At 44.0% G+C, this 16,152-nt stretch overlaps 1 protein-coding gene across 9 annotated transcripts in view; it reads left to right on the forward strand.

Moving 5' to 3' along the window:
- Positions 1-16,152, forward strand: part of PNPLA7 (patatin like domain 7, lysophospholipase) — a 557,191-nt gene that overhangs the window by 468,161 nt on the left and 72,878 nt on the right. For 8 of the 9 annotated variants that reach the window (XM_075060490.1, XM_075060494.1, XM_075060491.1 and 5 more), the window contains 2 exons: positions 8,699-8,815; positions 11,952-12,021. In XM_075060490.1, coding sequence (XP_074916591.1) covers positions 8,699-8,815; positions 11,952-12,021 — 187 coding nt within the window. Of the gene's footprint in view, positions 1-8,698; positions 8,816-11,951; positions 12,022-12,131; positions 12,263-16,152 lie in introns of those variants that run through there. The other variant, XM_075060495.1, reaches the window with a different exon arrangement.

A 16,152-nucleotide genomic window follows, 5' to 3' on the forward strand; every position in this document is an offset into this window, starting at 1 on the left:
ATGTATATATGTTAGTGTTTTTGGAGTATCGTTATCCGGGGCTGGGCCTCTTCCCTACCCCGGCCCGGTTTACCGTAGCCTGCCGCGCCTCGCCGGGCTTATGCAGTGTTCGGCCTCATAGGCATGCCGACAGGAGACTCCTATCCTTCTGATAGTGCCTGGGGAATCGCATTATCTCGAACGTGCCCATTTCAATGGCATTTAGCCGCGCCGAAAGGACGGGGCGCCTAGCCTCCGGCCTCCTTTGGAACGGCATTAGCACCACTTGCCGGCACACGCTACTAAGCCAGCAACGTGATCGACGCCGCCCCCTCGCACCGAGCCATGGTCAGCACCGCGAGCCTCTGGACCGGGCGAGGCGACGCTGTAAGGAAGCCCCACGCTGCTCCCTCTCTCCGAGGTCGAAGTCGCTAAGCCTACGGACCGACTCCTCTACGACCCGCACGCAGGCAGAGCTGCACCAAGGGCAGACGATCCGCACGGCCGGTTGCAGCGCGCCTAACCGGCCTGTGACTCAGCCCCCGAGGGCCCGTCGCGTCCGGCGCCTGGAAGCTCTCGACCGCGGACGTGGTCGGCAACCTTGCTTCGAGCCGGAGACTTTTCACGGCAAGGACCGTCATTGCCACTTGCGGCACCCCGGGCCCTCGGCACCGCCAGTCGAGCGCATCCTCCAGAGGCAACCGCTCTTACCTCGCGCTCCCTCTGTCCACAGTCGGATGGCCGCCTCGAGTTCCCTCCCGTCGCTGCCACATCCTCGGCGTCGCTCCCGTTCACGCCGCAGCGTCGACTCGCAGCACCGTTAACCGCGCCCGCTCACCTCGCGAGCCGCGCTCACGTCGCACACAAGGAGATCGGTGAGGGACGCTCACCTGCGCCGGTTCCGCTCTCATCCCGTCCGCGCTCTTCGCTCACAGACAACTACAGTATTATGGAGTTAGGATGGAGAAGTCTTGTCTGTCAGGTTAAAATGCCTTACCCAGATGTTGTAACTACAGGAATCCCCAAACCAAGTGTAAGTGGGGGAATGGTCCCGCTATTGTGGGGAGCTTTCCTGGCTCCTGCAATTTCCCAGTGGAATTGGCTAATGAAAGGATCTGAGTCCCTACTCCCACTACCGTTACCCAGAGCCCTGCCTGACTTTGAGGGCGCTCTCCTGTGCAGCAGAATCCTTGGAACCCCAACAAGGCTGGGCCCAAGATTCCTGGGAGGCTGAACCACCAATCTTGTCATGGTCACTTAGGACAGGGACTGGGGGTCTGGGGTGCTCTCTCCTACTTCCCTGTCCTAGTGAGCACAACATTAAGTTCAAACAAAATATAATTTATGAAACAGAAACTGTAAGAAAAATAAGTATAAAATGGAAAAGGGTAAAGGAAATAAGGAATCCTCTCTTATGGACACAGGGAACACCACAAACAGTCATCTCAGGGATGTAAGGAAAGTTCACAGACTAATCCTCACCTCCCTCTCAGGACCTGGCTGCACTGCGGTGATATTGTGGGTCAGATGCCTGCTCTGGTGGTGGCAACACGCCCTCGGGCGCTAGGTGTCTGGGACCCTTCTCCCCAGTACTGGCTCCTCCCCCTGTTGGCTTCCTTCTCCCCTGCCCCCCCGGCCAACTTTCAAGGCCCAATTGTCTGGCAACGTCTCCTTCCACTCAGCCCCCTGTCCAGGTTTCCACTTCACTCTCTCCGGCCCCTCACTGCGCTCAACAGTAGTGTTACTTGTGGCATGTCTGGCTTCTGCCATCCAGCCGCTGGCCCCCCAGCTCCCCACTGTAGCTCAGCACTGACTCACCATAGGCACGGATGATCTGTGCTTCCCCAGCTCCAGGCAGCTCCAGCTCTGCCTCTTCTGGCTCAGTGCTGTTGCCCTGCCTCCCTCCCAGTTCTGATTCCAGCTCCACTCTGCCTTCTGGGCTGCTTCTCTGGCCCCTCTGATGCTGGCTGCTTCTCTGCCTCCAACTCAGCTCTGTCTGCTGCTGTCCCCTTAGCTCTGCCCTATCCTGGCTGGGGGAGCTGCACTTGACACAGAGGAGGGGACTCGGGCTCCTGACTCTCTCATTGGCTTGCCCACCCTGTCAGTCAGGCTAACCTGGAGTGTTGGCCTCTCCACATTGGCCCTGGGGACTGTCAGCTCAAGATCCTCATTTCTCTTTAGCTCTTCTCCTTTCTTTTGGTATTGGGAGAGGGTCAACCAAAAACAACAACAACCTCACTGAATTTCAGTAAGAGGCCAACACAAGCATTATAAACCTAGGAAATATAGAGCTAAGGTTCAATTTAAAAGAAATCTAAAAATGCCTATGGTCTGGAAATGGACCAAAGGCACCCAAACAACCTTAACTGTCCCCTGTAGTGAAACCATTTGAATGTTTATAGTCCCAAAGTAACTTAAACTGATTTTTAAAAACATGATATAGTCTCTCCTTCTCTCCCCCACCCCACCCCCCGCCGTGTTCATGTCACTACAATGTTGTTAAGGTTCTTTTGGATGCTCTAATCATGCATTTTCAGACCTTGAACTGTTTGGATTTCTTTGAAGTTCAGTCTTATTTCCTGGGTTTATAGTGGTTGGTTTTGGAATAATGATAACATCCATGTAATGTAGTTTACACTAAAATATTGACATGTACGCTCCACCATTAATCAATCTTAAATTTAGATGTTCCCTGGGAATTTCTTTGCTTGTTGGGTTTTTTCAAATTATTAAAGTATTATACATGAACATTAAACAAGAAACCTGAAGAGAATATGAATATGTAATATTAACTTTGAATCATTTTTTTAAATTCTAGCTCATACAGCTAGATTCACCCAGACACTCTGGTTGCCAGTGTTCTGGCCAATTAAAATGAGTTTATGGCAGTTTTGTATCTCCAGAGCCAAACAAAGTAGCTGGTGCATGCACTTCAGTGGTGCCCCTGTCTCCTGACTTCCATGTTACCCGGCACGCAGTTTCCTTTCATTTTTGCACCCCATACATTCCCCTGTTCACAATCCCTTGTTTTTCTCTGCTCATTGAGTGGATCTGGTGCAGTAGATAGTTTTTGAAAATACCTGTTTCAGGATCATGTTTGTTGTTTTTAAAAAATGCAAATATATCCCTCAACAGAGAGTGAACAATAAAATCTTCTCTCTGATGAACTCATCTTTCAGAATGGCTGCCATATCTTATCAGTTGATACTGAGGCCACAGGCCATACACAGTTAAGATGTCATCTTTACAAATGGACGCTGCCTTGGGAGTGAAACCAAGCCACTTTCAGGGATGATAGCGGCCTTCTTTATTTTTGGAAAGTAGAGAAGGGAGCGCTGTGAGGAGCTGCTGAAGGCAGGCAGGGAGCCATCTTTGCTAAGGGCAGCCTTCAGCCCCAGGAAGAGCAATAGGCGATGGTAGCTACTTTGGAAGAGGGCAGTTCAGCTAAAGGAGAAACTTTCAGTTATGAAGAATAAGAATATGTTGTTATGAAGTAGAATTAATTACCATTAATTCTAAAATATTTTTTCCATGGTACCTTACGTACAGATTTCAGTGAGTATTTACTCTATGGGAAGTCTGCATTGCTAAAACCAGTAGGGACAAAAATAGGTATGACACTGGGCACTAAATTTCTTGGAGGTTCTATTTAACAATTTAATTATAACTTAAACGAATGGATTTTCTGGTATATTCTCAAAAATCATTGTATACTTTTTTTTTTAAAGTACTTTAATTTTGGAAGGATTCACTGCATTTGTCACATATAACACGTTGAATCCCTCCTTGAAGTGTAAAACTTACCTCACTATTAACTCTGGAGCTATGACCATCATGTTCATAATTAGGTTTGGCAAACTCTCTCCATCCTCTCAAAGACTGAAGTGTGCAATGGTGTGAAGCTGACAGTCCTGTTATCTTGTGCTAAGACATTTCAGCTGTTTTAGGAGTTCCCTAGTCAGCTTCTTTTAGCTGACCTCTTTTTATAGAACTTTGTTTTAACAATCATACTGTCTCAGAGCAGGTAGTATATTGATAGAGGAGAATGGAAATCAAGATTCATAGATTCATAGACTCTAGGACTGGAAGGGACCTGAAGAGGTCATCGAGTCCAGTCCCCTGCCCTCATGGCAGGATCAAATACTGCCTAGACCATTCCTGTAGACAGTTTATCTAACCTACTCTTAAATTATCTTCAGAGAATGGCAAGATAACACAACCCTCCCTAGGCACTTTTACTTCCAGTGTTTAAAACTACCCGACAGTTAGGAACTTTTTCCTAATGTTCCAACCTTACATCTCCCTTGCTGCGTTTAACCCCATTGTTTTATTCTATTCATGAGGCTAAGGTGAACAAGTTTTCTCCTCTCCTGTTTGACGAGCCATTTTATCGTTTCGCTATTCGAGAAATTATGCTGTCTATCAAATGTCGCATATCTCGCTCTCTTTGCTGTTGATTACGCAGACACTTACGCTGATTAGGCTCTATAGTGTACTGATTCAGCCTATAACACTACGACCGGTCAATGTTAACTTCAAGAGCTTGATCATTCTTTATGTATAGCTCACTCTCTTGGTACCTTCAGATATTCTCACTCTTTTGTTCTGCCGCGTGCCAAATCTGCGCCACAATCCCGGCAGCTGAACTCGTCATCCGCTCGCGTTAGGGTACGTGCGACTACGAATGACGTGTCTCGTGTACTTTTATAGTAGCGCAAACACACCGGTGTTACCTGTGAAATGCACCTCTCAGGAGATCTACGATTTGCTTTTTTTGCTTAACGGATATTCCTTATAGACTGTTTGAGTCGTATTAGTAGCTTTGGTGGTCGGCAGCATATACTCCCCTAGATCTACGTTTCGGCTCGAGGATACTCCTTCGCGTCGCCAAAGTCTCTTCTCATTACTTGTGTACTTGATTTGTAAACATGATATGATTCCTTCCTAGAGTGGAGCCTTTGTATTGTCTATTAGTAACTATCTTTGTTTACTACGCTTTATCGTCAAATGTCCAGGCCAGATCATTTTGCTTTTGCTGCTCTCCGTCGGTATGCGATCGCTCCAGTTATTGTGTCTTGCTCTGCGATACGATTTAATTAAGAGAAGTACTTCTACTCACAAATCTTGATCGTGACTGCTAGATATTGACAGAGGCGTGGGTAACTCCAGACCTGCGAGAATTCCATTAGTTTCTTTCAAGCAGATCATGGGATCATTATAATACTACTAGCTATGATTATCGCCAATGGCACACCTTTATGTAGTCACCTTCTAAATTGTATTACATGGCGGGTTGTCGATACGCGTATCTGTGAGACCGTTCATGAGAATCAATAACTAACTAACCTCTTTACGATCATGATCACTTATCAGTGACAGTAATACATTCGATGGGGCTCTAAGGGTGCAACTGTTACTTCAGTGTATAGTCCCATTAGAAAATTTAAAAACCATCACTAAGCTTCCAACTAAGAATAGAAAGACTAAACAATATATACATACTGGTCATATCCCCTACCATACTAATACATATAACTGACCAAGACAAAAAGATACCCTCCTCTGATCCGACCCGCCTTTTAGGGTGACTCCACCCATGGTCACTCCCAACAAAAGACAAGAATCACACAACCACTAATCGCTTACTTGAACCACTATCCTAACAAGCTCCAACTACCACAAATAGAGCACTCCCTCAGAAATAACAGTATCATTACTAAACAATATGGACCCTTACCAACAAAGTTAAACCTATACCTATAAGCAACCCTCTATATCACACTTTACATAAGTTCTAGATTACCATTCTACCGCTTCCTTATCCACAAGACTCGTTATCCTTCAGAAAGCTCTCAGTATTAGGTTGACACCGATTGTGTTCCTTTACACCATGTGGCTATTTCCCTATCCCTTCACCTTTCAAGTGTGCGTGACTTCTTTTTACTGCTTACCATTATCTTCCTGGCCAGAAGTCTAACTATCTGGTTGTTGTTTCCTGGGTTGTGTTTTATTTCCTTTTATAGATGGGCACATATTGCCCTGTTCGCGTTTCTGATGCTCTCCCGTCTCCATATTCCAAGAATAATAGTAGAGGGTCACGGTACTCCTACTATTACTTCCTTTGAGTCTCTCTAGGTGATATTCTAGGGCCCTGGTGACTTGCGCTTAACTTTTCTAAGTCGATTTTTATTGCTCTTTACTTTTTTTGTTATTTTCTACCTACCCGCTCGTAGCATTCACTTGTGTATCCTTCAGACTTCTCGTCGTGAAAGATCAAAAACAAGCAGGAAGTCGTTAAGACATCTCTGCCATTTCAAGTTCCTGTTACTGTTCCTCTCACTGAGGTGGGCTACCCTGTCCTTGGTTTTCCCTTGCTTCTAATGTATGATAAAAAGTCTTCTTGTCCTTTCATTCCTGTTAGCTAGTTTGAGGCTCATTGTTGTCGTCTTTCTAATTTTGCCTGGCTTCCGTGTATTTGCCATATATCCTCCTTTGTAATTCTGATGCACTAGTCTTCCATTTTTTTACTCTTTTTATTTTGATGTATGCAAAAGACTTTTGTGGTCTAGCACCGGTTTCTCTTTGCCCACATTTTCTATTCTTTCTACCAGGATAGCTTGCTTTTGGGCCCTTCCTAGTGTCTTTGAAAACTGCCAACTCTCTAGTTGTTTTTTCCCTCTCTTGATTCCTGAGACCTTACCTACAGCTCTCTGAGCTTTACCAAAATCGCCTGCCTGAAATCCTATGTCGTCTATTTTGCTGTCTCTTTTCTACCCTTCCTTAGGAATTGCACTCTATGTTTCGATGATACTTTCACCAGCTTCTTTCTACTTCATTCTCAACGGTTCCTCCTATTTGTTAATCCAGTTCTAGAACAGCTTCCCTCTAGTGGCTTTTTAACTTTATGAGCATAAATTCGTGGCCAATGCAGTCCCAGCGAACCTTACTGATAGTCTGTGCCCGCTGTTTTATTTTCCACGATTGTATCTTTTGAAGTCCCCATCACACACTCTTGGGCTTTGGCAATGATCTTTGAGTTCGTTGCTAAAAAAGCCTGTCCACCTCTTCCCTGGTTAGGTGGCATGTAGGTAGACTCTGCACGACATCAACTTTGTTTCTTACCTTTTATATCCTACCATAGCTTTCAACCTCTCTCCTTGTCCTCCACCTCAGTTTCAGTGATGTCATTTTTAATATATTCAGGCAACCTCTCCTTTTTTCCCTGCTATCCTTCCTGAGCAAACTATACCCCTCCACACCAACATTCCAATCATGTGTATTATCCCACCAAGTTTCAGTGATGCCAACAATGTCATAGTTGTGTTTGTTTATTAACACTTCCAGTTCTTCCTGCTTATTACCCATACTTCTCGCATTTGTGTATAGACATCTAAGATACTGGTTTGATCTTGCCTCCCAGTTTTGCCCTGACTAGATGTGGGCTAGTTCTGCACTTTCTTAAACCCTTGCTAAGGTGAAGAGGCAACTAGATGTTGATTAAAAATCATTTAATGGACTGCTGCCATAGAGGCCTTGTTGTTGCATTAGTCTGTGTTAATCCGCCCCAGTTCCTGCCTGCCTAAGCCCCATTCAGTAAGTCACAGAAAAGATGTGGAAGGGAAAAAAGATTTTTGTCTAATAAAATACTATTGAGAAAAAATTGTGGATTATTCTCTTGGTATGGTATTTAAAATTAACACAGTATGTAGGATGATATCATTTGCATATTTAGATGACTTGCATTGAATTTTAATTTAATTTGGTATAATATACTCAGACATTAAGCTTCTTTAGTCCTGTATTTCACTCAAGCCCAGATAACGCCGCTATGCTAATGGATAGAATGCTTCCTGATTTTCAAATTAAATTAATAAACTAGTAAATTAAATAAAGGGAACATTGCTTAGCACAAAGATTTAGCAAATCTGAAACTAAAAGAAATTCCATGACAGCTTAATTCTAGTTTGGGCCTGTTACACTGAAGATAGAGAGAAGTTCTGGCAGCTCTTTAAAACATGAATTAATTAGGCATGACATCACCCATGGAGGTTGAATTACACCGAGGCACAAAGAGGTTATAGATTTGCCCAAAAATGACCTAATGAGCAAGTGGTAGAGCCAAGAATACAACCAGAAATTCTCACACCCAGCCCCCTGTTCTAGCCACATATACCATATCCTCTTGCATCTCAGCCATGATAATCTAGCTTTATATTGTCATTTCTATGTAAAAACGGGACTGATCTTACACAATATAATGAAACTTACTTATTTTAGTGTCAAGCTTAAGCAGACAAAGAAGATGGGAAGGGCTGAGGTCCTCTAATCTTTCCAGACTCCACAGTCTCCAGAAATAAATTGTATGGGAAATGCCCACCTAACGGCAGTAGCCATGTTTTTCTGCTGTAGAGACTTTGCTACTTTAGGGTGGACTTTTGCATAAGCCTAGTAATGCAGATACATATTTTTCAGTATCCTCCATAGAAGCTAAATATAGAGGTTGAAGTTATTTTAACCTGTGACACCCAACAAAGCAGATATTGTTTGTGACCCTTGCTGTTATGTTTTTGGTTTTTTTGATTACTGTGTTCACCAGAGTAGCTCACTCATCTTTGCTTTAAAAGTTGGAACAGAACCTCACCCCAAATGCAGATGAATAGGATTTCAGTGGGTTTATACTATATAGCTCACCTTTGAAATGTTTTCTTCCTCCCTTTAGGATATGAATTCAGTATTTAAGACTGTGCTAGACTTGACATATCCAATAACCTCCATGTTCTCTGGAGCTTCATTTAACAGTGGCATCAGCAATATCTTCAAAGACAAACAGATTGAGGTAACGTCCTTGTTTGCTGTAATGTGAAATAAATGTTCTCCTGTTGAACTGTAATAGAAAGGTTTGTTTTTTCTATGCTCATAATAGTTTAGGTATTCTGGCCTGATGTACAGCATGCTGTAACTATTAACTTACATTTCACCTGGCTGGGAGGGAGGATTTACCTTTAATGCCATTTTAATGGAATTTTGACCAACCATGTGGTAGGTAAAATATCTGTTTAATCACTTCTGTTTGGATTGCCCATTAAACCTGTTTGGCTGAGAGCCTGAGTCAGGGCCATGTCATTCACTGCTGGGTTGTGCCTCCTTTTGGTGTTCTGGTGTTGATTAGGTCTGGCCAGTTCAGTGCCCCCTTCCTTCTCTTCCACCGTCTGCAGGTCTCCTCCTGTTCACAGATTTGCAGCACAGCTGCTTTGTGACTCAGCCTTCCAGCAAGGTCACACTGTAATTCTCCTCCCAGTGGGGAGTCCTTCAAAGTCTTTCTGCTCATGTACGTCAGGCAGTTGTCCTCATGCCCACAGCCTTGATCCTGTCACTCCTGCAGTGACCCAAGCAGTCTTCTAGTTCGTTCCCCCAAGCAGTACTACTCTGCAGTGGTTGGTAGGAGAACTCAGGCCTGTCCTCTACTCTGGGTTATAGTCCAGGGTCTTGTAACAAGTGGTTGAGGTCTGCAGGGCACCCCCCTTATTGCTCGAGCCCCTGGATTACTTCCTACTGTGTTTCTTCAGGCCTCCTAGTCAGATCTCTCTAAGGCCTACTAGGTCTCAGGGGTTCCTGGGAGAGAGGCTACAGACTTCCTCCCTGCTGCCCCCTTTCATTTTTGCCAGCCTCTTGGCTTTATAGAAGCCCCTGGCTGATCCCTCACAGATGTTCGTCTTTCTAATCAAGGCTTTCCAGCCTAATTCCACTTCATTTGCTGCTTAATTGGCTTCTTGGGCTTGCGTAGCCTAATTCAGCTCTCTCAGGTTCGGTATGAGGAGTACATCTGACCACAAACCTAAATGGTTTTTCACTATTGTCTCGCTAGTCCAGTTGGTAATTCTTTTAAACTAGTCTCTCTTCTGGGAGAAGAGTTTGTGTAACCCTTTGAGATGCATTCCACAGAAAGGGCTTTAAAAAATGCAGTGAACATTTTAAAATGTGCATTGGCTTTTTAAGAATGAACACATTGAATGTTAAATAAACCCATTTCTGCTCTCTGTATTGTAGGTCAGGACCTTTTTTGTCATTTTTAGGCACTGTGAAAGATGCCTGTGAAACTAATGACATGTGAAATGTCACCTCATCCTCCACTATCACTGTCATAAAGCACATGATTAAAAACTCTCCTCCCAGCTACCCCAGTAAGGGGAGCATTTGTCTAGCTCTGGGATTGTATCCCATTTTGCTCCACTGTAATCCATTTACCTGCGTGTTTGTCAGAGATGCTCCTGTGAACATGAGCTCCCAGTGCAATGCCTTGGCCAAAGGGCTAATACAATCCTTAGATGTATAAATGGGAATCTTGAATAGGAGTAGGGAGGTCATATAACCTGTTTTTTGGCACTGGTGCAGCCACTACTGGAGTACTATGTCCACTTCTGGTGTCCACAATTCAAGAAGGATGTTGACATATTGGAGAGGGTTCAGAGAAGAGCCACAAGAATGATTAAAGGAATGAAAAACCTGCCCTATAGTGATAGATTGAAGGAGTTCAATCTGCTTAGCTTAACAAAGAAGTTAAGGGTGACTTGATCACAGTCTATAGGTACCTACATGGGAAACAAAAATTTGCTAACAGGCTCTTAGATCTAGCAAAAAAAGGTGCAACACAGTCCAATGGCTGGAAGTTGAAGCTGGACAAGTTCAGACTAGAAATAAAACATATGTTTTAAAAATGAGGTTAATTAACCATTAGAGTAACTTACCAATGGTCATGGTGGATTCTCCATCAATGGCGATTTGTAAATCAAGACTGGATGATTTTCTAAAAGATCTACTCTAGTTCAAACAGCGATTAATTCAGAGAAGTCCTGTGACCTGTGTTATACAAGAGGCCAGATTAGATGATCTCAATGATCCCTTCTGGCTTTGGAATCTGTGAGTCTATTTGGAATCCTCTTAGCATCATCTGAAATATTCACTTGGGTTTCTATGCCGAGCTGGGAACTGAATCACCTTGGGTGGTTTTAAACAGTGTTTACAATAATGTGTTGCTACCCAGAGTGGATGGGGCCATGAATCAACAGGTTTTTAACTGTTAAATGATAATGCTCTTTGTGGTTGGAACGGCCTTTATTTTTGTGTATTATACAGGCACCAAGTATTTGTTGGTTCTTAATAATAGTTCATAAATCACGTTGATGGTATTGTGTTCTAGCTTAGTGGGATCTCATCTGGTTCTAAGCTTGGTTTAAACATAGGAAAATATGTAATATTCAGTGAGAGGAATGAAACAGTTGGAGCAGCTAGAGAGCTTGTTACTGCAAGGTGCTGAGTGCTTTGGAGGCACCTTTTGATCCCAAAGGTTTGCTTGAACCTTTTGTTCACTGCTCATCCCGGTAAAGACACTGAGACTGAAAAATGAGTGTACGTAGGGATGTGTATATATAAGAATGTCTCCTAAAAGTAACAGTGAGACTTGCACTAAGGAGAACTCCCACTGGGCAAACCCTTGTCTTAAAGGATTATTTCAAAGCATCCCCAAAGTTTCCATTATAATTTTGTTTGCCCTTTAAGAACTCACTTCTACTTGGCATTCATATTGTCTCGTCTTTATTGTGTAAGATGGGTTTTGCTGTCAAGAGTGCTAATGCTGTAGATTAACATAACTTTAAAAGGAGTAAGTATGGCTTTTACAAATAGGTTCTGGATCTGCTATTTCCTATATTGTATATTGAGAATCTCAAACACCTTCTTATTTTCCTGGAGGTATTATTTCACTAGTGTTAGGAAAAGAGAACATGGCTTTTCATCCCAATTGGTTATACATAAAGTGTTTGCTTTAGAGCCAAATTTGTAGCCACCCACACAGGGCTGACATTTTCATCTCTCTGTGCAGGCATTTATGCGTGTATTTCCCTGTGTTAAAATTGCATGTCAGCTTACATCCAGGGTTACTGATGACTGTAAAACTGACACTTCCTGTATTGCAGGATCTGTGGATTCCTTACTTCACTATCACGACTGACATTACTGCATCAGCCATGAGGGTCCACACAGATGGTAAGTGTGTTCAGATAGTCTTCTGCGGGAAGGAGTGTGTCTCTGAGCTTGCAGTGATGTTTGAATGCCAGCCTTTCTGTATAGTTTCATACTTTTCCTTCCTCCTTCTCTGTGCTACCTGCTGAACACCAGGATCCACGGTTGCACACAAATAGCAAGAAGCTGTAGCACCTGGAGAAATTGAAACAGGCAAGATGATTCACTGCATGGAGTGTAAATTAGTTCATGAACACCAGTTTGTTCATAAAAACATGTATGGAATACAAAAACTTCCCCATAAATCAGAATGAATTGTAAAAATCATGCATTTAAGTAAAAGCCCTCATGAGTCTAGCTGTTCTCCCCAGGAAGAGACATGAGGTCAGATGCTTATTTACAGTATGGCCCCTTTATTGCTCTGGCACTATATAGGGATCTTTATAACTTTAAGGCTGTCTTACATTGCCAAAGCAGTGTAAAAGGGTCTTAGTGTAAATGAAAAACCAGGCCCATTGGTTTGTTGACTATTTTTGCTTATGCATTATTAGTTTCACCTCAGTTTGGCTCCAGATTATTGTCCTTTTCTGTGGTTTTTCACAAAACCATTTAAAAATATGGCTGAGTTCTCCCTGCTTCTTTTAAACTGGGCTGTTGGAGAACTTGCCTCTTAGTAGGGAAGTGACAAACATGCAAGTATGCTACACCAAGCTGGAGAGTTCCAAGACAATAGGTTAGAATGTAGCCGCTACTCACAGCACAGTGTTCATTTTCTATACTGGGCAGGTGATTTTCTCTTTGAAAGAAAATAGTGTCAAGTTTTGCACTCTACCAGCCATTGCACCATGTGGCTTTGATCACTTCTGTTTTTCTCTTGGTAAAACATACCCATCTGATTCCCATGTCTTCTTTCTAAACAAGTCAATAGCAAAGGGAGAAGAGGAAGCTGGGAGCTTTCCCTTTTAGTTCTCTCATTCATCATTCCCTTGCAGTCTCCTCTTCTAGGGGATCATAAAAGGGCTCTTCAAGTGCCAAAAATCTCTCTTATTCACTGAGATGTAATGAGTTACCACTTAACATTAATGATCTTATGGTCAAATTTTGTTCAGCACCAGTGGCCTTATCTTGGTGGAGAAGTTTGTGGAGAGGCCTTTAATAATATAGAGCAGCCTATCTCTGAAATACCGGTTATGAAGACACCTTGTAAAATCAATAGGCAGCCACTTCTCAGGGCTGGCTCCTGCTGGCACACCTTTCTGCTTTCCTCCTCCCCTACCCGTGTGTCTGTTTTGTTAATTCAGCTACATCCTGCATGGCATTTGAGAACACAGATTCCTTTTTCCAGGAATAAGTTTTAAAATAAAAACCCCCAAACACATCCACCTCAAACATTAGTCAGTCTTCAGTATTCTATTGAAGAGATCCCAAAAGCCAAGCTTTTCCCCATCTAGAAATCCCAAGTAAACCTATAACCAGAAGTAGTGAAGAGCAAATGTCCTACCAGCATTGACCTCTGATAGACAAAAAAAACACTGTTACAAATCCATACCCTGCTCAGAAGAACCATTAATGAAAGATTCTAGAGGCAAAATTCTCGCCACCCAGTTTGACCAGCAAGATTTGAAGTCCGATGTGGAAAGGGCTAACTATTGAGGACAGAGCTTGTGAACAGAACATTGCAACTCCAATTTAACATTAATATAATGAAACTTTACCCCTTGGTGTGAGAGGGACATTTGTACTTGGCTTATTTGAAAATGCAATTTGCAGCAAACCTGAATAGGGAAGAAATTATAAGGGGGAGAAAATAACTAAATAGGAGCTTTAAAGCAGTACATTTTGTAGGAAGCAGATCCAATCAATTCCTGCCTGATTAAATCTCTCTGCTTCTAACCAGTCATAATTGCCTTCATTGCAGTACTATTAACAGAAATAATTGGAACCATTCAGGGAAGATTTGAGGGTATGTCTACAGTGCAGTGTGTGCCCACATTCTGGCTCGCCCACAGGCAGGCACATATTAGCTAAACTTCCACACAAGAAGTTGCACATGCCCCGTACCCACATCCGTTGCAGTTACACATGTTTAGTGCTAGGATTCTGGGCATGTATCTCAGCGTTCGTAGCATCTTAGCAACTGGAACTGCTCTAGGAATTAGTTTGTGGTGTATTTTGGGAGAACTTGTCTGCTCTTCCTGGCTACCCATGCAGAAGTGGTTTTAGCCTGCCATGTTTAGCTGAGACACTTCCGGCTCTGCACGTTACTCACACATAAGGCATGGATCCAGTGCATGAGCTGCTCCAGCCTGCAGGTGAATCATTTATCCAGCAGGGCAGACTTTCAGCAACACTGGATGTCATTTGGGGAGCATTTTCTAAAATGCAGAAGGTAGCTGGACTTAGAGGGTCATTCACAGCAGACTAGACAGACCTGATGAATGCTACAATTATTGAGGATTCAACATATGTAGATTGGTGCTTTTGGTGCAAAAGAACTGGCACAGTGTGGTGGGGACACAGTCATGCAGACCTGGGATGACCAACAGTGGCTCCAGAACTTCTGAATGACAAAGCAGACCTTCATGGAGCTGTGCAAGGATCTTGCTCCAATTCTTCAGTGTCAAACCACTTGACTGAGGTCGGCCGTACCAGTCCAGAAGTGGGTTGCAACTGCCTCCTGGAAGCTGGCTACCCCAGACAGCTATAGGTCATGGATAACCAGTTTGGTGTTGGCAAGTCTGCTGTTGGGGTTGTGTAAGTGGAGGTTTGTGAGGCGATTCTCACTGTGGTTTACCTAACAGGTGGTGGGCATAAGAAATGTGCCTGAAATAGTAGCTGGCTTTCCCAATTGAAAATGGGGTTTCCCAATTGCACTGGGGCCACTGATGGCAGACGTGTGCCCATAGTTTGCCTGCCAGAAGAACCAAGTGAATATATCAGCTGCTAAGAGTTCTATTCCCAGATTCAACAAGCCTTGGACAGTCACAGAAGCAGATTCTTGGACACCACCAGGGAAAGGGGGGAAATGTCCAGGGTGCTAAGACGATCTGGCCTTTACCTGCTGGGTGGAGCAGGGACTTTATTCCCTCCTAAAGACATAATTCTAATGGCGTGTCTGTGCCCACTGACATTTTTGGGGGTCCCACCTTCCCATTCCTGCCATTGCTTGTGAAACCATCCTCTGATATCAGAAGGCCTGGCAAGAGATCATGCAGTTACAGATGGTAGTGGAGTGCCCATTTGGCAGGCTGAAGACAAGGTGACGCGGCATATAAAACTGTATGATAATATGGCTAGTGCCTTCTGTTTTTTTATGGCCTGCTGCACTCTGCACAGCACCTGTGAGGATAAAAGCGAGTATTTTCATATAGAGTGGTCTTTAAGAAACTTCTGGTTTGCAGGCTAGGTATAGGTAATCAGAAAGTAGACCTGGAATCACTGGGGCTGAGTCCAGACAGGAAAAGGAAGTAAGGGATGCCTTGTTTTCCCACATCCTTGGAAAGGAGGGGGATGTGGATGAAGAGATGTGATGCTGTGATGGAGGCCTGTAATTTGTGTCGGAGAAAGGTCTCTTACCTCTATTGTGGTGCCATGGGGTTCGAAGGGGAACTATCCGCAGCAGCTGTCGTTGTCTCTGGAGGCGTTGCCATCCCAGACGAGCCCCCAACTTGTCAGAGAAAAGCAGAGTTCTCACTCTCATGTTGGGTGCAGCAAGTCAGATACTTTACTATCTCTAGCAATTGCATGGTGGGAGAGAACCAAACAGGTCTCTCGCTAGGTAAACAATCACAGCAGCATTTATACCTTTTGTAACAAAGTTTCTCCTCTACCTTGGTGGGTCCTGCGCTTATTGACAGATTTGCTCACCTGAGTGATCTTCCCCACAGTCTGGATCAACTCCTTCTGTGTCTGATCAGGAGTTGGGAGGTTTGGGGGCAACCTGGGCCTGCCCTCTACTCTGGGTTCCAGCCCAGGGCCCTGTGGATTGCAGTTGTTTATAGTGCCTCCTGTAACAGCTGCATGACAGCTACAACTCCCTGGGCTACTTCCCCATGGCTTCCTCCAAACACCTTCTTTATCCTCACCACAGGACCTTTCTCCTGGTGTCTGATAACGCTTGTGCTCCTTAGTCCTCCAGCAGCACAGCCTCTCACT

Source organism: Chelonoidis abingdonii, chromosome 24 (genome assembly GCF_003597395.2).
Source record: "Chelonoidis abingdonii isolate Lonesome George chromosome 24, CheloAbing_2.0, whole genome shotgun sequence".
Lineage (NCBI taxonomy): Eukaryota > Metazoa > Chordata > Testudines > Testudinidae > Chelonoidis > Chelonoidis abingdonii.